The sequence below is a fragment of the Echeneis naucrates genome, chromosome 8 (genome assembly GCF_900963305.1).
Source record: "Echeneis naucrates chromosome 8, fEcheNa1.1, whole genome shotgun sequence".
In the NCBI taxonomy this organism is placed as follows: Eukaryota; Metazoa; Chordata; class Actinopteri; order Carangiformes; family Echeneidae; genus Echeneis; species Echeneis naucrates.
In genome coordinates, this window is record NC_042518.1 from 16,564,599 (window position 1) to 16,584,756 (window position 20,158).

The window sequence follows — 20,158 nt, forward strand, 5'->3', positions numbered from 1 at the left end:
TGTGTGTATTTTGGATACATGTGTATATATTACAAATACACAAGCACAGAAAAGACCCAAAAATGACAATGAAATTAGTACAAACTGCTCAGTAGCGGAAGATTATAAATCTTTATTATTCTTTTCGTTGCAACTAGCGAGGTTTTTATTCATTTCCAGCAGTTGAAAACCGTTGATACATAAAACTCTTTTCTGGTTTACAAGATATGGAAAAATTGCAGTACAATTATTTACTGTCACCATTTAGGGTTTAAATGTTTTTTTATACTTCAGTTTGTTCACACAAATTACTGTAATAAGCAAGATTAACGACATAAATACGTCAATCTCACGCAGTAGAGTGCATTGGAGAATTTATTTTTAAACTAGCCCTGTGATTCTTTACAAATGCAAAAATAAAAACCACCAAGCTTGATGAACTTCCTGTTATTCATTAAACTGAAATCACAAAGCTGAACTGTGAGAGTCTGTGATTTCAGCAGTCCTATTTCCACAAGTAAATGTATCTTTCTTTATATCATAAAAATATATATGAAAACTTTAGTTCAAAATCAACCAGCTGGAATTTGAGTGACAATTAAAGAGATAAAAATGTGCTTGGCAAAAAATAAAAGTATCGGTCTGTCATTCCACACAGCACGGCAAATGTCACTGAACTCATTCTCTAGCCTCCAGCAGCTCCAACATTATAAAGCAGAGTTTCTTCTTTCTTTTATGAATAACATGAGTGGTTTCTTCTTCCTATATTTTGTAATATGTTATATTAAATTTAAAAAAGATAGTGCCTCTGCATATTTGAGGTGGTTAACATTGACACTACTATGGGGAAACTACTATGGATTGTTGGATTTTATCTGGGAGGCAGGAGAAAATATAAATATCATATTATCATATTACCTCTTCCTTCCTAGCTCCTCCTTTCCATGTTTATTTGTTCCAGCGGATCTCATAAGACCTCTTCTCTGAGGAACTTATTTCTGTTGTTCCTGTGCTAAATCTGACTTTTTCCTTTACTACCTTCACTACCAGACCACCAGCCAGGGCAATGCCTGCTGCAGCCTTGCCAATCTCAGCCACTGCAGTCAAAACACGTGTAGCTGCTGCCACAGTGCCCCAATGATCTGAGACAACGCTGTTGGAAACTGATGTCACGCTCGGTCCTGTTAACCCACATGCAACACCAGCTGACTCAGCTGCCACTCCCTGAACTAAGGCCGTCCCTGCTGCACACTGAGGAGTCCCGGTACCAGCAGCTACAGTTTCCACTGTATGCTGCCCAGCTCCAAAAGCTAAACTACTTTGAGCCATCGAAACATTGACTGCACCTGCTGCAGGTTCGACCCCACTGAGGCCTGCTGTGGTGAGAGCTGTTCCCTCCAGAACTGCACCTAAAGCAGCCCCAGCCCCCAATGCCCCTCCCACTCCTGCTGCCATCCCTACAGCAGTGGCCCCGATGACGCTAACCTGCCCAAAGGCATCTAGAGCACCCTCCCCAGGAGTGGCAGTCTCAGCACCAACAATGGCTCCCATTGTACCACCCACAACTCCACCTGTTGCTGCTCCCAGAAGCACTGCAGTTTTCCCTGAAGCTGCTGACATGATGGCCCCCACGGCTTTCCCTATACCTGTGCCTCCTGCTACAGACATGCCAGCAAGATGACTTGCAGCAAAGCCAACTGAATTTCCCATGAGAGAAGCCCCAGCTGCAGCTGCTAAAGGGGCAGCTGCCCCAAAAACTGCCCCGACTGCCATGCCAGTAGTTCCAGCAGCTACCAAGATCTTAATTCTCTGCAGCACCTTAGCAGACAGTGCTGCCTCCCTTCTCATGCGAGTCAAGGATAAACGGAGAGGATGCCTCCTGCTTATGACCCTACTGCTGCCTCGATGCCTGCCTTGTTCAGCTCTGTTCCTAAAGCTGAATGCATTGTCTCTGCTCTCCTCTGTCCACCTCTCCTCCCTAAAGCCTTCTTCATTTGCTATCTCTGTCTCCATCATACTGTGCCCTTGTGCACATCTATCCCTGCTTCCTTGTCTGTCAGACTCTAAGTCAAACTTTCTCTGTTTTTTAAGTCTAACCTCTTCCTCAATGCTGCTGTTATTTCCCCATTGTTCTTCCCCCTCTGCTTCCCCTCGCTCCCGCAGCATTCTTCCCTGCTCCTCTCTGATAGCAGTCTCGGCCTCTAAAAACATGTTACTGGTATAAAACCCTGTGTTAGTCTGCTTCACCATGTTGTCCACTTTCATCAAGAGTTCTTTAACTTGTGTTGAGTTGCTGGGATCTCTGTTATTGAGAACATGGTACCGGCCCCCACACCTGTCAATCAGAGCCTTGAGCCCGACAGGTGCTGTGTTCTTCAGGTAATCTTCAATCCCTATACCTTCCAGGTCATCACCTTTGGTAAACAGAACCACTGTGTGGTGAGAGACAGCATCATCGCCAAATATCTTTGCCATCTCACAGACAGTGTGGTTCTCACTCTCGGTATATCGTCCTATTGGCAACACCAGGAAGAAAGCATGTGGGCCAGGGGCAGAGAGAGACACACATTTGGCTATCTCTGCATGAATCTGCTCCACACTGAGGTGCGTGTCCCCAAAACCTGGCATGTCAACCACCTTGACTCTCCTCATTCTCCTCGGAACAAGAAGCCGATCATCCTCTGCTGCAACTTCTTCCTCAGCGTGCACCGTGCTCCCAATTTCACAAGTCTGTGTGATGGAGCAGGCACTGATCCCTGACAGGAACTGCTTCCGGCCCAAGATGGTGTTTCCAGATGCACTCTTGCCACTTCCAGTCCTTCCGATGAGGACCAGCCTGAGTTCTTCAGTCCATCTGGTTACAGAGCCATCGCTTTCCTCCTCACTCTCCATAATAACTGGATCCTTTTTGGCCGCGTCACTTCCTGATGGAACAAATGCACAACAGAAGCTGCCTGTAACTATCTTTAGACATTTACACACATAAATACAACAATCAAGACTTTCACTGGATCATTGACTGTTGATGATGGAGACAATGGACGTATCTGTCTAACTATCTTTAGACATTTACACACATAAATACAACAATCAAGGCTTTCATTGTATCACTGACTGTTGATGATGGAGACGATTCACAACACAAGTCCGTCTCTGGAAGTTTCTGCACAGAAACAAAAGATGTCAGCTGAACAGCTTGGCTTCCTGCTATGACTCATGACGTTGTTAAGTCGTTTAGCCGGATGTTATTTATAACTCAAGTATGAGCCAGTGATAACCAACCATGATATATCAAACATCAAAATGCAAGGGCTCAAGTTCAATGCTTAACACCACACTGTCGCCAACATGTCTGAGCTGAACTCTTTAGCTTGCATAGCCAACCTCCCCGTTAGCATGCTAGCTTTAGCAAGGGGCTAAGTTCTCGATCGACAAGTCAACTGTCACGACTGGAAGACTGTGTCTCACCGGAATCCATGTTAGCAGACTTCTGTCTTCCAGTTTCACTAAAACACGTCTTTCCTTCTATAACCCGAAGCTTTTATTAGGATCTTGAGAAAGTGGTAGCAGCTACATGTCTCCGTTCTGACTGTTCAGCCCCAAAATAAACATTGGACTTTGGGTCCAGAATCATTGTGTTTCCGCCCTCTGTTGGCTGATCTGTCTCTCTCTCTCTCACACACACACACACACCAAGACAGTATTTTGTACATATCAGAGTAACTTTATTTCATTAAATCTGATAACAAAATGGCTTGTTCATTCGGCAGCAATGATATCATTTCTCTAGATATACATATAAGCTTTGTAACAGTCGAAATGCAATTTTAAAATTACATCGATTTCAATCCCATGGATCTAAACGTCCTGCAAAGATAAAAAAAAAAAGAAAGAAAGAATACTTAAAGAATTAAAATGAAATTTAAAAAGTAAGAGGTTTAACAAAGAGACAAATGCAGGGCTGCAAGATGAAGAGTCAGGCTATAGACAGATCTTTTCTAAGTAAATCATTCTTACTATCAGGGGAACATGAAAGCCAGAAACTACAGAGACCGCTCTTTAAAAAAACAACGACAACAACCCACTAACAAAAAGACTGGCAGATGTGTAAAAGGAAAAACACATTCATAAGCTCTGGGGTGGTGATAAAGTAAATATTCAAAATGAAAAAGTTGTACTTTGGGCAAACAAAATGCGAGTTGGAACGGCGAGACTGTTCTGTTCGCAAACTTCTGTCGAACAGAGCTCAGCCCACGGAACAAAAAATAAAAAATAAAATAAAAAAATACTGTATTCCATTATTCAATCAAGTTTAACAGTAATCAGAGACAGGCTGCACTTTAATGAGTTGAGGTCAAATTTATATTTGGCAAACACATATTCGAAGCATTTAGGCTTTTGACACATTAAATCTAGACCAGACACAAATACAGTAGGGTTTTGCAAAGTTCTGAAGCAAATTTATTGAAATTACTTATATTCCAAAGTACAATTATGTAATCCTCAAGTTATCAAAAATGAGTTTCCCTTATCAACTCCTATTCCAGAGACATAATTTACCCCTAATATAACAACAGATTTTCCAATTGTAATCACTGTAAGGTACAGCAACTCGGCCATTTGTCAGACTAACCTCCACTTCCATTTTACTTTGTTGTGTCACATTGAGGGCACCTTCCTTCTTTTCAACAGAGCACCTGGCTTTTGTACAAGTGACGGCAGCTTCTGTTTCCTTCACTGTCATCTGAGTTTACAAGTCAAGCTGCCCCTTGTGGACTGTGCGTATGCTCCTTCCTACTCTTCTGCTTCTGTCTGCTTGGCACAAGCACCAAGGTGCTGTGCTATAGCTCAGTGCGAGAGCGGGAGATGCGAGGACCTTTCCTGATTTCTTTCCTCTTTTCCTCCTTCCGCCTCCTCTTCTCCTCCTCCCTCAGGATCTTCTGGAAAGCCTCAGCAGTGTGAAGCACCTGAAGATTTGAAAAAGGCGAGAGAATTAGACTTGTGATTGAGTTTTCTCTAATTAGGGATTTCTGAAGAGAGCACAATAAAGCACGTGTGTGCATGTGTATGAGAATCCCTCTCACACTTTGTTTTTTTTTTTTTTTACTGGCTCAGGGGTCCCAAAGGTGTTGGAAAGCTGTCATTGGCTGAGCATTAGTGGCAGCTAGAGGGGTCAGTAGAGTGTTAGTGGCTGATGCGGGAGTGGTGTGTGATGATAATGCAGGATATAGCAGCATAGGGAAATACACATTTACATCTTACTCACATCATCCCTCTCAGTGCGGTATGGGTTTATAAAGTCTGGGGATTTCTCTGTTATTCCCAGCTCCTGTGACATCTGAGAACGAAGTGGCACAGACAGATAAAAGATGGCGAGCAGAAGAGGGGACAAAAGAGATAAGGAACAAAAGTGAGACACAATTTCATCTTATTTGCCAGCTAAAAAGCAATACGGTGGCAGCCTGCATCTTATTTTGAGCTACATAAAATGAAAAGTTGAGGAACAGAAGGCGCAAGTTGGGTTACTGACGCACATGCGAGGGCTGGATGCACATTTTCAGGGTGCTAACTTCTACTGCTTTGGGTCTCGGAATTAATCCACTATATAATCCTCTTGGTGCATTACTAAGGTCACAGATGAATCCTGCAAGAGTTTAGTTCATTAAACCTCACATTAGACACCGTTTTATCTGCTCTGGTCTTTCAAGTTTCTGAGGTGACAGTACATCATTCATACTTCTGATGATAAATGACACATTTTGCGCTGAGGAATGAGAGGTATTAGCTGCCACTGAGGATATACTGTATAAAGACATGCAAGACGATTGAGCTAATCCTCCAGGTCTAAAACCTGAATTATGTCTGCATCTGTCATAATTACCTCAATGTGTGTTATACTATGCATGTATATTACTATGCATTGTCTTTCCACATTCAATACCCCCAGCAGAGAAAAATATGAATTAGCACTTTTATTGAATTCAGCACTTCTGAATTCTAGACTTCACAACACAGTCATAAAGATTTAATCCAGCAATGATTTGCTTTGATTCATTTTCCTCAGCAAAAAACTTGATGTATCACCATATCTAACATTTTGCTTGGGTTTCACATCTAGAGAATATTAAACAGAAGCATTAAATGTTTCAGATCTCACTTACAATATCACATTATATTTTCATGGTATTTTAAGATAAGATATTTTCACATTATAACGTGACACGCAGGCTTTGAATGGTATTTGTTTTTTTGCAATAACCTGGCATCGGAATAGACAAAAACATGGCCAAGCATTTTAAGATCCTTCTTAGCCTACACATACTTGTTATGTGTATCAACCACCATGCCCAATAGTAGCAAATCTCCCAAAGTCTCTACCCAAGCATGAAGTGGAACTTAATCAAATTGAATAAATTAGTCATATTCCTCATTATCCACACACTGTTTCAGAGTTTCACTGTTACTGTTCTAAAAATAATATTTAAAATAATATTTATTTTCATAACAGTATGAAAACTAACAAAAATAATGTAAAAATATGACATGTCATTATATAGACAAGATCTTATCAAATTGTTTCATTTCATGTTATGACCTGATACAGACCCCCACTTCTTTTTTTCCACCTCAATATAGGGGCACACTATTTGTTTCCATATTATCAAGGCCTTTTTTTCAGACTGAAAGCACGTGAGTTTTTAAATGTGGTCTGAATCCATATTTACAGCAGCTCCAACTATCCAACAACATCAGTTATTTTTATCAGGATATGCACAATGTCAAAAACATTTTCTAAATTCAGCTGGTAGAAAGGTAGCTTTCACAGCTGGCATTCAATGGAAGAATTATTTTTTAGCCTTACTTTGGAGGACATCAGTATATTATGACAATCTGTTGAATAAAGGTGGGACATTTAGAACATTTGAAGGTTTTTGTCTGGTCTTACAAGTGTGAGGACATGTTGGTGGGCTCCTCCTGTAAAGACCCCCGTCTGGTTACAGAAATTCAGCCCCCAGCGCAGCAGACCCCCCCAGTCAGCATTCCGGTCATAGTAGTGATGAACAATACGTGGGAAACGCAATGCCACATCGCCAAAAAATGCTGTATTCTCCACCACATGGGAATAAGCTGCAGAGATTTATCAAGATAAGGTTAATTAACAGTCAAGCACTGCTCTGAAGAGATATTTTTGTAGAGAAAACACAAAAAAACTTGCTGACAAAGACAGCAAAAAGAAGTGTGCAGCTGAAGCAATGGTTGATTTTGTTCAGGAGAGGAGGCAGGAGTGGGCTGAATGAGATGGAAAAGACAGGAAGCTAATAGCCACAGCATTCAGACAGACTTTAAAGGAGAATGTTGATATTATTGGCAGCCACTGGCACCAAAAGAAGATAAGGATGAGAGGGACTGACAGAGGTGGTGGAACTTTATTATAGAGCTGGTTAAAGGAGCACAAGACAAACCAGTCAGAGTTGGTGGATAATCACTAGATGTGCTGCTAAAAAAAGTGACTTATAGAAGTAGAGCAGGAGACAATGATAAAAGCGAAATGATGAAACAGCTGAGGTGTAAAAGCGATTCAGACCTTCTTTGATCTTATCGTCCATGGGGAAGGGGTCATCAGGCTGCATGTTGGCTGCAACCAGGATTTGTCTCGAGTCCTCCAACACCTTAAGAATGAAAGCGGGAGAAAGAGAGACATTTTATCTTACCTATGGAAGGTGAGCAGGAACAGGGGTATATAGTGATTCTAACAGTTCTGCAAGGCTGTACATGCTTTGCGAAAAAATTCAGATTCCTCCTTTCCTGATATTTAAGAAACCACGTTTCATCAGTGCAAGCAACATGAGTGGCAACATAATGAGGTTTGGAAGCAAGAAGTGGGTCATAATCAAGGTTTGCATCCTGAAGTTTAACGTGTTTGAAGGCTGCTCTGACTGTTGCCTCACTTATAGAGTTGTGTCGCTACATTAAGAGACACAGAATGTGACTTCTGAGAGGAGCGACTCCCCCTTTTATCTCGTAATCGGGTGAAATTACAGGCAATCTTAGCTAAGACGGATATTAACCGACATTAGAGTCAGAGTCTGTTGAGGTGACAGAAAGACAAGACATGAGCAGAAACACTCTCACACACAAACATGGTGGTACAGAAATGCTGAGGATGCATTTTAGTCACTGAAGGTTTACTCGGCTGGTTGTCCTTGAGAGGCATGCAGATGCATAGATAAATGTCCTCTGGGCAAGGGAGGCATACTGTAACGCAGAGCCCCGAGCCTACCGCAAGTGAATGGAACTCTGAGCAGCTGAGTCTGATTTAATATTCAAATGAATGCAAGGAAACACGCTGATGAATGTAATCATTGGATTTGAAGCCTTTGATTCTTGAAACCTTCTTATCCCTCTATCTGCTAAGAGCATAAATATGTTCATCTTTTAGAATTTTTTCATTTTTGTGCTTAATTTTGCTGCTGCCCACAGACTATGTGAGAAGATGATGTCTGTGCACATACGCATCTTACCTTGAAGAGTCCTTTAAGCATGATGTCTATGATCTTGTACTGCTGGTTTATGTCGTTCAGCTCCACGAGGTTCTTGAGTGCGTTCAGCTGATCTTTCCTCTTGGTCTCAAACAGCCGCTTGTCTGACAAGTGGAGGTCAGGAGGACACACCCGGTCTCCACATGGGCAGAAATCGCATAACTGCTCACTCATGCATCCATCTGTCTCACAGAAACGTGTTCATAAGCATACCTTTGTTCGCACACACTCACACACACACAGGGCAGAGACGCTGACATTTGCCAGCATGCCTGTGCTTTTGGCAGCAGCTCTCCTCCCTGACATCAGAAGGATACAGATCTCCAGGTTGGAGTCATGTCTGGGCCTGTGAACGTCAGAGTCTGCTGAGCTGAGGGCGGCAGCAGCCAGGGCTAGGACCACCGCACACACACTCTGCATGGTCAGCAGGGGGCGGCAGAGAGATGCTGTTCTGTAACACCACAGATGACAAAGCCATGAGATTCTAATCAAATTGTAAAAGCATCAACATGTTAGCAAAGTTGTGTTATACCACAACATTTAACGCTACTCAACAAAGACTGCATTTCTACCCCCACAAACAAACATTCCTGACTTTACTGTCACACTGAACAAGTTTTATTTTGATCCAGATTTTGTTTTCATCTGAAAACTAGGTTTTGACTGAAATAGTTTTTTTGGTTTTTTTTTGAGGCAATTTTTCTTCCCCCAAAGCTGCTAGAAAGGCTCCCTCTCCTGTGATATCTGTGCCACATGTGATATGAAGGGACTTTCTTTTGTTCCTTTTAAAAAGGACGCATCTGATGTCGGCCACTTGCTAAATCCCCAAAGGAACATTTACAATGCCTGTACCCAGAGGTGCTCTTTGGTCTTTCTCTTCCTCTTCCCTGTCCCCTTGGTCTCTCTCTCCAAATGAGTGACCTTTGCCCATATTTTCACTCGCTTACATCTTCCTCTTCCTACTAGCTTCTTTTTACATTTAAAAGGAAGGGATGCGTAAATACAAAAACTAAAAACTAAAAACTCATTAAATGAAATTTTAATGAAAGCCAAATTTTTAAGAAAAGAGGAGTGAGTAAAGGCAGGCATGAGACAACGTCGATGAAAAGCTACTAGATGTAATTCATGTAAAATTTAGGGCTCCTTTCGATGATATAATCTGATGGGTAGAGAGGATAGGGGGCTTAAATTGGGGTGTGGGGCAAACAGACAGAGTCAGACTGAGAAAAGTGGGTGGAGGATAGGATGCCACAGATGGACAGAAGGGGATGAGGAGTTCAGACAGGGATGGTCGGAAAGCGAGACCCTGCAGGAAACAACTGCTTTCCTGGTGAATATTTCATCTACCTTTGCTAAGGCGCAATGATAAAACTAAAAGACACACAGACGGAAGAATATGAGCAAGGAGTATGAGGTTGTGTGACAGGATAATAAGCACCAGGGACTTGGTTTTGCACCAACAGAATTAATCTGTACAAGCCTGTCTGCTGATTTCTGAAAGTGAAGGATTGGATGTGACTAAACGTCTCGGGGTAATAAAGTTCATTTGTCTCCTTAAGGATCTCACTAAAATCAGGTGTATGATTTTAAACATACTCTGGGATTACAGGGACCAACAGCCATAAAATCACACTAAAACCTCCTGTTTCACAACATCTTGGGCTTCACAACACATCCTGGTAGAAGTATGACAGCTGTCCCTAAGCTCTTACCTCACAGTACATCCCATGACATTATTCCCAACCCTGGAAAAAATCAGGGGGAAAACATTTAAATGCTTTTCTTGGAGCTACTTTGGCTTCCGTTTGTGGTCTCTGTGTTCACTTAAGTCTCTTATTTAATGATAACTTGTTTTTTTTTAAGCTTTTTTTCTTTTTACCAGAGTCAGCAGAAACAAGTGTTCCTGAAGACAGGTGAGTGAAGACAATGTTCGATTACAGCCAATTTGTGCATTCTGGGAACATCTTTTGGGTAGCTTCCCAGCTTTCTGAGAAATACTGCTCTAAATATCCTTAAGTGCTGGTCGAAAGCCTCAGTATTTCTTGATAACAGCCAAGGAAACGGGGCCTTGTCTCTCCCATGGCGGCAGCTCATCGCGTTATTTGATGGCCCTGTGTGCCTCTGAGCAGGCGGCTATGCAGCTCTGACAGATATTTACGAGCAAAAAAAGGTTATCACCACTTGCACAATTTTAAGCAGTCAACACATATATCCAGCAGCTGATAACATTTCTGTGTGGTAGGGCAAAGCACTGAGACTTTAAGAAGCTGTGTAAAAAGGACATTAAGGGAGGGGATCAATCATCTCTAATGTGGCATGGGCAGCACAGAAATGAGAGTCTAAGTGCATCCATTAACTGTAAACAGGCGACCCTAATTACACCGGATGATAATTTGAGAGTCAAAGTCATCAGAAAGCACTCACATTTGAGATCAGATTACATGTGGCTGAATCTGGCTCAATTCAAAGTGACTGACAGGGAACCGTGCCCATTTTAACTGCCCTTTGAACCTTAAGCTGGGCTCCCCTGAAGAAATAAGACCTTGAACAGAGAAACTGCTGAGATAACGCCCATCTGAGTGATTTTTGCCTGCGGTCAAAACAGCAGCGAGGAGATCATCCCTGAAACCCCACCTGTCTTACTTACAGACTGTACACAAATAAAGTAGCCTCGCACACTCAGTCCCGGACTAGATGGATTTCCCTCTACCTGACCCCTCTGACATTCAGCATCCAAAGGAGGGTCTGGTTCAGAATTGGTCCATCCCTGGGGTGCTCATGACGGACAAGGTGTGTGTCTGTTTGTGTGTGAGAGAGTGGGGGAGGGGGGTTGAAGGCAGAATGGTTCTTGCTGTAGCTGTGTAAGCCCACATAAACCTCTTGGCTGGAGGAGATTTTCTCCTCAGCCAACAACACTCTCCTGTGGCAGAGAGGCTGAAGTTTGATTTCCTCTGTGGGAGATCCAGATTCCAGCTTTGTCAGATAAGCAGGCTCCCATATCTAATCATACTACAGACTTGTGAAGATAACTCCACTCTGCACCTTGGTGTGAAAACATGTATCCCATATTCTAGGATGTAGTGCAGCTGCTATTTCTCTGGTCCCGAAGGGATGAACAAAAAAAAAGAACAAGGAAAGAAATCTTCAGCCAAGAGCGGGAAACAGTAAAAACTGCAAAGCAACAAACTCCTGGACATTAATGTCAAGAGACAAACTGTACCAGGTGGAGGAAGCATCTCCAGAGAGGATGGAAAAGGGAGAGATGCCTATCAAACAGCTGGGTGTGCGGCAGGAGAGGATCCAGATTCCCCTCAGGCTGGCTGCCTGCTGTAGAGGTTCGGGGTTCAAGGACTGACACACCATCTCCGTCACTCTGCTCACATCTGCGGAGCTCTCCCTCTATCATCATTCATGCGGAGGCAGAGCCGCGGACATGCTCAATGCTGATGATGATGGCTGAGTCTGGGTGAAGATGTCATATAAACCATCAATTGCAGATCGCCTAATTGACTGCATGTCCCCTACCTGACCCGCGTCCCCGTCTGCTGCGACTGGCAACTAAGAGCTCATTTCCCTTATTTTATCTTATCATCGAGCTGTGGTCTAAGACAGTGTCTATTGGTGCTACACAAAAACTCCGCAATATTTGACAATTATTTATATGAAATCCCATCAAGAAGCGAGCTTTTGGGAATTAACCAAGTATTTGAAGTCGCTCCACAACAGCCAGATCTGTGATCGCAGCTGTTTGCCGCCCCGTCGGATCCCCCGTCCAGCGGCCACATCCGACCGAGGGAGCGCCGGACCCCTCAGCCACAAAACTCACGGATCACTCACCGCGTTACTGTAGCAAGAAACGGCGGCGATTAGCTCACGGCGGCGGCTCCAAAGTAGTGCAGTTTAGCCTGCTTTTTTCTTTTTAAATCCCCACACAAAACGTCAAAGGTCCGCTGGGCGATTAAGGGGACGGGACAAGTGTTCTGCCCCCGGGGATCTTCAGGTGACCACCACTCGGAGGTGGAGGTGTTCATTTACATGCGGCTCTCGCCTGCTCCACTCTGCCAGCGCCACGATCACACCGGCTGGCTCGCCTTGGACGAATGACAGCGAGCGGGCTATGAACACGGAGGAGCGTTGTTTCCGCACGGAGGCTTTACAGGGGTACACCGCCAGAGCACGGGCCGGGCCGCGTTTCGTTTCTCTCTGCGCGCTTCCTCTAAGAAACTGTCGCCTTCGAGCCGAACAGAGTCAGAGTCTTCATCTGTATGGAGGAAAGGAAACATCCCATTAGGACCGACTTTACTGAATCTGCAGCAGATCCTGCGGTACAGAAGGTGGCAGGGCTGTGGTGGGGGGAAACATTCATTCTTTGAGTGAATCTTAACTTCATGCAAACTGCTTTATTACAAAAAAGACCAACATTTATTTTTTTCCCCTAGAAAATGGACATTATAGATAAAAGTCAATGAGAGATATTCTGCAAACAATTGACCGAAGCACATCCAGCTGCTCCTTTGACCCCTGGCCTGCCAGGTGCCACCAACCCCCAAATCTGATGATGAGAGGGAAACAGTTCAAGGGAAACTGCTCCATAGCTTTGTACAAACACAATCCTCAGTGTGGAAAAAAAAAACCCTCCTCCCTGGGCTATATAAAAAAGAGCTGTGGGTCAGGGTGTGGGATAAAGATAACCAATGCACTGAACATGTCAACTACTTTCTTTCATTTCCTTGTTTTGTATGAAACAAAGCATTTTGTGCTAATTTAAATGTGATCCTTTCATTTCTGTTCACTGCCCCTGGGAGCCATGGGATTCCCAGAAAAATAAGCAGCACAAGCAGTACTTTAATTTTAAAGCGGTAGTTTAATTGAATGGAAAGGCCACAGAACAGAATCCATAAAAATGACTGGGCTGTCCCAGTAATAAATGACTGCACTAAGGGTTCACCTTGACAACTTCTCTCCTTCCGAAGTTGTAGCATAAAGGAGTTACATTTTTTGAAGTAGAAAAATGACACTGTATGTCTGACTGTGTCCTTTTTGTCTGGGACATAAAGACTCAGAGTGTACTTAACACTATATCATAAGACTGCAAAAGGTTTTTGATGGTGCAGCAACTAAAGATTATAGTTGAGCTAATTTACTTTTACAGTGACTGTAAATTTAAATAACTTGCAAATAATAAATATAGTCAGTAAATGCTTTCATTCTTCTCAGAATCAGGACACGATCAAAACACACAGTGGACCATAGGAATAAAAAGGTAACAATTAATGAACAATCAAGAAAGAGCCTAAATGATTTAGTTACTGGTTTCCAAACTGAATACATCACTTAGGTGGAGCTGCAGCCTGCTTTCAGTGTAAAGTCAGACAGACAGATAGATACATCGCCAACATGCCTGGATACCAGAGTTAAGGATCAAGCGAAATGAGTGTGCGTGTGTATGCAGCTCAGTTTGGATAAGGTGATCGCATCATAGGCATTAAAAGGTGCCCCCACATGCATTTTGAGTGGCCACTTCTGATTGGATCTAACTTCTCCCCTTTATATGTAAATAAGCATACGTGTGCTTATTTACACATGGATTGGGAACATGGTGTTTAACAAAACCATGAGCAGGTCTGTGGCCAATGTGTTCATGTCATTGAACAAGAGTGAGGGACAGGAGAGGAGGCTAGAGTGACATTGAGGAACTGAGAAAATAAAACCCCTACTCATAGCTGTACAATGAAATTGGGTTTTATCAACTTAAAATTACAAAACATTTCATCAGTCTTGGGCACGTTCATACCTGTGCATGTCGTAATTAGATGACGTGAGATGAATGTTAAAACCAGGTCTGAACACGGCCAAAGAGAAAATTCCTAAATCAAAATGTGAAGTCTTTCAACTTTGTTGGATTCTTTTCATGAACAGATGTGTGAGAATGTTTTTTACTTAACCACTGTTTCAGTCCCAGTCAATATTGCTTCACTTCTTCCTGCTGTGTGTTTTTAAACTAATAATATGATGTGACAATATTGATTTTATACAATATTAGGCAACAGAGCTAATATCAAACTGACCTGACATACACTGAGTATATGAATGAGGGGGAGGATGAAAGAAGGAATGGTTACAAGAGAGAGAGTCAGTCAGCTGGAAAGATCCAGAGAACCTTTAAGTACCGACTTGCTGAAATACAGTAATGACTCTGTTGTATGACACCCTTTAAAGAGATTAACTGAATGTTACAACAAAGACATTCGAGAGAAAATCAATAAAGATGTACTGCTGACAGTTGAAGTACAATATGGTTATCTTTCGCAGCATGTTAAATGTGTGTGCATGTGTAGGTGTTGCTGTCTCTGCACCCTTTGTCATACTTACAGGGGCATGCTTGAGGTTTTTGCAAGGTCTGAGCTGAAGCTCACATATAGGCAAGAGTGCACAGGGCTGAATGTGTTTTCAGTAGTTCAGAGTTATGAGTTATGAGTGTGTTTCACTTTCTGATGAGGGATACAGGATGTTGCTGGGCAGACTGGGGCTGCAGCTCACGTCTGCAGTCTGTGGGCCAAGGGCCTCCATCACATCCCTCATTCTCTGCTTGTGCTTCTCTGTGGGTGGTGGATGCAGGACACTGCTCTGAATCTGCAACAAAAGAAGAGGGGGACTTTTACTTTTGATAGGAGAGGGAGAGCAGGAAAGAGGAACAGCAAGAGATGGCAACACAAAGCACAGGGAAGAACTGAAGAGAAAGAAGATAGTGTAGGGACTAGTCTAATGTCGGGATTGAAGGTGAACAAAAGCAGTGAAAAAAAAAAATAGGATAAAAACACAAAAAGAAACCAAGGACCATTTTTTGGACCAGAGAATCACCTTAAAAGCCTTTGTACTTCTGCAGAGTGTTAAATAAGTAACAAAGACACAGTCCTCTTTTTACCATAAAAATGAAACTATTTATTCTAGCTGTCATATAAAATAGATAAAAAGGGTAAAAAGGCTGTGGAGCAACAAACAGACCAGTACTGTAGATGTAACTAGATACTAAAGACAATGAGAAAAGAGCACAAGCAGCATAAATAAAATAGTCAAGCAAAAACTTTTCAAAGGGCTGCAAATTGATCAGATACAGAGTCTGAATATGTATAAATGTATATATATATATACACACACACACACACACACACACATATATATATATATATATATATATATATACACGTCTCTGTTTGTCTTTGTGTGTTGGGCCTGCGACAGACTGGCAACCTGTCCAGGGTGTACCCCGCCCCTTGCCCAATGTTAGCTGGGATTGGCTCCAGCAGCCCTGCGACCCAGAAACGGATAAAGCGGATGAAGGTGAGTGAGTGAGTGATTGTGATTGATATGTATATATATACGTGTGTGTGTGTGTGTGTATGTTCACCAAGAAACACAAAATGCCAACGCAGAGGTGCCACCGATTTGTTCGCCAGCACAAGCCAGAAGTTCACAGACTAACTCAAGGTTTGATCTTCACATTAATCCTGAGGATCTGAGCATTGAAAAAGGGCTACATTTTCAAGTTTGTGTAGAACACAAAACCAAATCTGCTCTACACATATGGCATAAATCAATACAAAATGAGGATCAGAATCTCATGATGGTCATCTGGCTCAAGTTAGAATAATTTGTAACACGTAATAGCGCTCTTAGTTGATACAGCAAAATTATCGTCACAGCTGTCACCAATTCATCATCCTTGTCGCAATTACCATAATCATCTTCTTGACACCATCGCAGAGTAAGCAGTAAGCAGCTGAAAGCTGCAGGGATGAAAGACTTTTATATCTTTTGGTCTGGGCTGGTGTGGGTTTTAAATTAGAGACTACAGGTAGGAATTAAAATTGATGGCATTACAGCAATTTCAAACAGAATGTTTAATCTCAACATCAATACGTCAGGGCAGCACGGAGGCAAAGTGGTTAGCGCTGTTGCCCCACAATAAGAAGGTCACAGGTTTGGTTCCCGGGCCTGGGGCCTTTCTGTGTGGAGTTTACATGTTCTCTGCATGGGTGTACTGAGTTTTGTGAATATATTTAGTTCACTGCTGAAATGTGAATAAATATGTTTTGTTTACTGCTCATTGCAGAATAGTGCAGACTCATGAACAATTAAGGTTTAATACTCCAGACATCAGTTTGACCTTGAAGGCTCTGTATGTTTGTACAAGGAGGAGAACACGAGGATACAACTTGAGATGAAACTGATTACACTCACACATTACAAAAGTTGCCTTTGTTGAGAAGCAGATGCTGCCAAGCCAATGGCAGAAGAAGATAACAACAACCTTGCACAGCTGATTCACGTGCCCCAGCCCATGCACTTGTCTCAGTGAAGAGTGACTACTCCTGATGAGAAGTAGAAGTAGAGAACTATGTTAGAGGGCGCAGAGGACCTGCCCTAAGATAAATGTAAATTAACCCGGAAGTCAGGGCTCTTCTCAGTGACACAGGGATAGAGACCACAGCTATGTTGCTACTTCTCTTGCATTAAACTGTTTAACTTGAGACTGTTCATCTTCAAGTCTCTTCTTCCTGGTTGAGCAGAACTGGAAATTCGACCGTCTAAATTGTCCGTAGGTCTGAGTGTGAGTGGTTGTTGGTCTCTGTCTTGTCTCTGTGTGTTGGCCCTGTGCTGTACTGGTTGACCTGTCCAGGGGGTACCCCGTCCTCACCCAGAGTGAGCTGGGATTGGCTTCAGCACCCCCTATGAGCCGGAAAATTGATAAGTGTTAGAAGATGAATGAATGACTCAGTCAATACTTGAGGGCTGTGAATGTTACTCAGAGTTACCAGATGGATGGCCAGAGAGACTGTGCTCTGATAAGTGCCATTTTAGATTTGAGACCAACCAGGCTGCACCTACCAGTAATATAAAACTAACTATACATGGATGGTAGAAACATTTTGGAAGAGTGTTCAAAGATTTTTATAAACAACAAGTCAGTGTTGTACTGGAAGTTAAAGCTGTTTTTATTTGGCAACAGTTCCCATCAAGTGACTCTGGAGGACAGTATTTTTAGGAGGAAGGAGGTGAAAAAAGGGGGAGAATAAAGAAGTGGTTCCAATGCAATTCAGTAATTGAAAAGCACAAAAGGAAAGCAGAGGTAAATTAAGTGGAGTTGATGAGTGAGAAAAATTTCAAGAGCAGAAGGAAAGGAGAAAGGAAGAAAAGAAATAAGAAGAGAAACTGAAAAGGATAGCAAGTACAAAGTTAGGTTTAGTAAGTTAGACTGAAAGTGATAGAATGAATGATCTGTGACAGAAGTTATTAGATACCTGCACGTTTTAGAACCCTACAATCAGCTCTGATGTGGATAGCAAACTAATTGCACAGTGCAAGCTGGAGCAGCTTCACCCCTGCTTACACTGAACACTGGCCACATGACCACGCAGACACAAATGTACCGTTATAGAGACCGTTAGAGACAGAAAGGCAAGGATATGCAAATGTACAGAGCAGAGGAAATCACCATGGGCTACAGCTACGAGAGCAAATGATGCACGTGTACTCAAGAGTACAGTGTGCGCACACATATGCTCACTCTGACTTGACAGATACATCAGGGCATATGGGGTGGACATGATACCGAGATCACTGACAAATTTGCTCAAGTGCCTTCCAAATGAAACTTGACTTGACTTTACTTGTCCAAAAGCAGATCAACAAAACCTGCAAAAATTGAGACATCTAATGTGTGTGTCTGTGTGTGTTTGTGTGTTCTGTGTGTGTGAGGCTGTGACAGATTGGAGCCGAGAAGATGACAGGGGAGAAAAATCATAGTGTCTGGAGAAACATGTCTGTCACATTGAACCTTGCCTCAGTTAAACTGCCTGAGTGTCTCCAAAAACACACATATCATTATGCAGTACATGCACACACACGTACATTTACACAAGGAAACAGACATACACACACATTCACACAGTTCATGATTTCCTGGCACACACTGCACTGGGAGCTGCAGCCATCATTCTGTCAGTCCTCTGATTCTGAGCCACATGCAGAATACTAAATGTGTTGCTGGTCCTGTATGCGATGCCAGATTTGAGCTCAGCAATCTGATGTGGGAGCTCCAACCTCTGTGGTTAATAAAGCCTTTTAACAAACTTTAATGGGCATGCTGCAAAGCTATTTAGGGTAATAGCAAGGAAAATCAATCACCAAGAACTTTATTAGGAACACCTGCACACCTGCAGTTCAGAGCACTTCAATGGCCAACATAGTCACCAGATCTGACTCCAAAGGAACACCTCTGGGATGTGATAAAATGTGACATGCTCATGTCAACATGGAGCAGAATCTCAAATGAAAATTTCCAACACCTGTTGGAGCTGACACCACAGAGAACCGAGGCTGTTGTCACAGAAAAGGCAGGTACTACCTTGTATTAGTGTGGTGTTTCTGTTAAAGTGCTCACAGCGCCATTCATTGTGTTGATGCACTGTTGAATGATGAATCTATTTATATTTTTTGTTTTCGAAGCCAATTCACATTTCTTCCTTAAGGATAATGATATAAGGCTGGGGCCACACAGGTGCGATTGCAGAGCAGAGTAGAAATTGGTGAAGCACTGCCATTCTTTCAATTATTCTGCTCAATTCACCTTCAGTATTTTGACAAATACATTATTAATTACTATATTTTACATCCCTAACCAACCTCTGCCTCTGTCTTCGCTTTTGCTCCTTATACATTTCTAGAGTCTACGTCCCTATATAAACAATGTGACAATATTCCAATGATGCATGTGGGTGGAAAACTATTAAATGCTTGTGCTCCAATAATACTGTGCACTGCCCCAGGTATTTCTAACTTTCTATTTTTGTGCTAGTCAAATGAAATTAACTGCTGAATAGACCGCTGAGAAAGTGCAAACCTTGAGGGCTCTATTTTCAAGGCAGTGGACAGAGCAGCACAACCAGGTCATAACCACATGTTGGTGTTTTGCTCAGGATCTAATTTGCCTGGCCCTGTGGCGTGTCTGTGCCCAGAGTGGGAGAGGATTTTCACTGCTAGTCTTAATGATACTACTAATAATCTTGTATGTAATAATAGTCTGCAATAATTTGAATTTGCCAAGCACAGAATAGTGCAGATTAATGTAAATAGGTAGTTATAATTATCCATTCTCTGACCAGCAGAATTCAGAACAACTTTTCAACCTCCTTAAGAGGTGGGGTTTGTATCCAACATTGCTTAAAACTTTACAGTCCTCAATCAATCAATACTCGAAGACACAGAGGTCAGGACTTTGCTATCATAAAACTGAACAGGCCTGCAGAATTTACACAGTAGGCTCTGACTTGGCGGGTCTGACTGCAGTTATTTATTTATTGCTTGAATGCCTCCATGACTGTCCATAATGATCAGCCTATTGGGCCCCCTTTGCATCTTAATCACTACCAAGAAGTCATTCTGAAATAAACCAGGGATAAGTATTGTTGAATTTCTAAAAGTCCATGCTTGTGCACTACAGAGAGCAATGATATAAAGAGGTAATGGAAATGCAAGAATATCAAAATCTTGAGGACTATTATCAGGCCAAAGTCTCTGAGGAAGGCATTGTTTGGTAACAGTTTCACAGTAAAATTCATTATTTCAAAAAGTGAGCG

The 20,158-nt window shown here is 42.4% G+C and overlaps 3 protein-coding genes across 4 annotated transcripts in view; all 3 read right to left on the reverse strand.

Moving 5' to 3' along the window:
- Positions 1-100: 100 nt before the first annotated feature.
- On the reverse strand, positions 101-3,594 carry LOC115047429 (uncharacterized). Of its 2 annotated transcripts, XM_029508350.1 has the most exons (3): positions 3,448-3,594; positions 3,095-3,142; positions 101-2,903 (listed from the first exon to the last, which is right to left on the reverse strand). In XM_029508350.1, the coding sequence occupies exon 3, from the start codon at positions 2,869-2,871 to the stop codon at positions 928-930; it is 1,944 nt and encodes a 647-aa protein (XP_029364210.1). In that variant the 5' UTR covers positions 2,872-2,903; positions 3,095-3,142; positions 3,448-3,594; the 3' UTR covers positions 101-927. The 2 variants fall into 2 exon arrangements, with proteins under 2 accessions (XP_029364210.1, XP_029364209.1); XM_029508349.1 differs by lacking the exon at positions 3,095-3,142.
- Positions 3,595-3,728: 134 nt separating this feature from the next.
- ccdc134 (coiled-coil domain containing 134) lies at positions 3,729-12,652 on the reverse strand. The gene is made up of 7 exons (XM_029508356.1): positions 12,357-12,652; positions 8,837-8,970; positions 8,502-8,623; positions 7,565-7,649; positions 6,926-7,107; positions 5,246-5,317; positions 3,729-4,946 (listed from the first exon to the last, which is right to left on the reverse strand). Exons 2-7 carry the CDS (start codon positions 8,937-8,939, stop codon positions 4,821-4,823), a joined length of 690 nt encoding a protein of 229 aa, XP_029364216.1. The 5' UTR covers positions 8,940-8,970; positions 12,357-12,652; the 3' UTR covers positions 3,729-4,820.
- Positions 12,653-13,467: 815 nt separating this feature from the next.
- The window catches only part of mei1 (meiotic double-stranded break formation protein 1), a 48,936-nt gene continuing 42,245 nt past the window's right edge, over positions 13,468-20,158 (reverse strand). Inside the window, exons 31-32 of the mRNA XM_029509089.1 lie at positions 15,025-15,152; positions 13,468-13,920 (exon numbers count right to left, since the gene is read on the reverse strand). Of these exons, the coding sequence (XP_029364949.1) occupies positions 13,854-13,920; positions 15,025-15,152 (195 nt within the window). The 3' untranslated portion in view covers positions 13,468-13,853. The remainder of the gene's footprint in view (positions 13,921-15,024; positions 15,153-20,158) is intronic.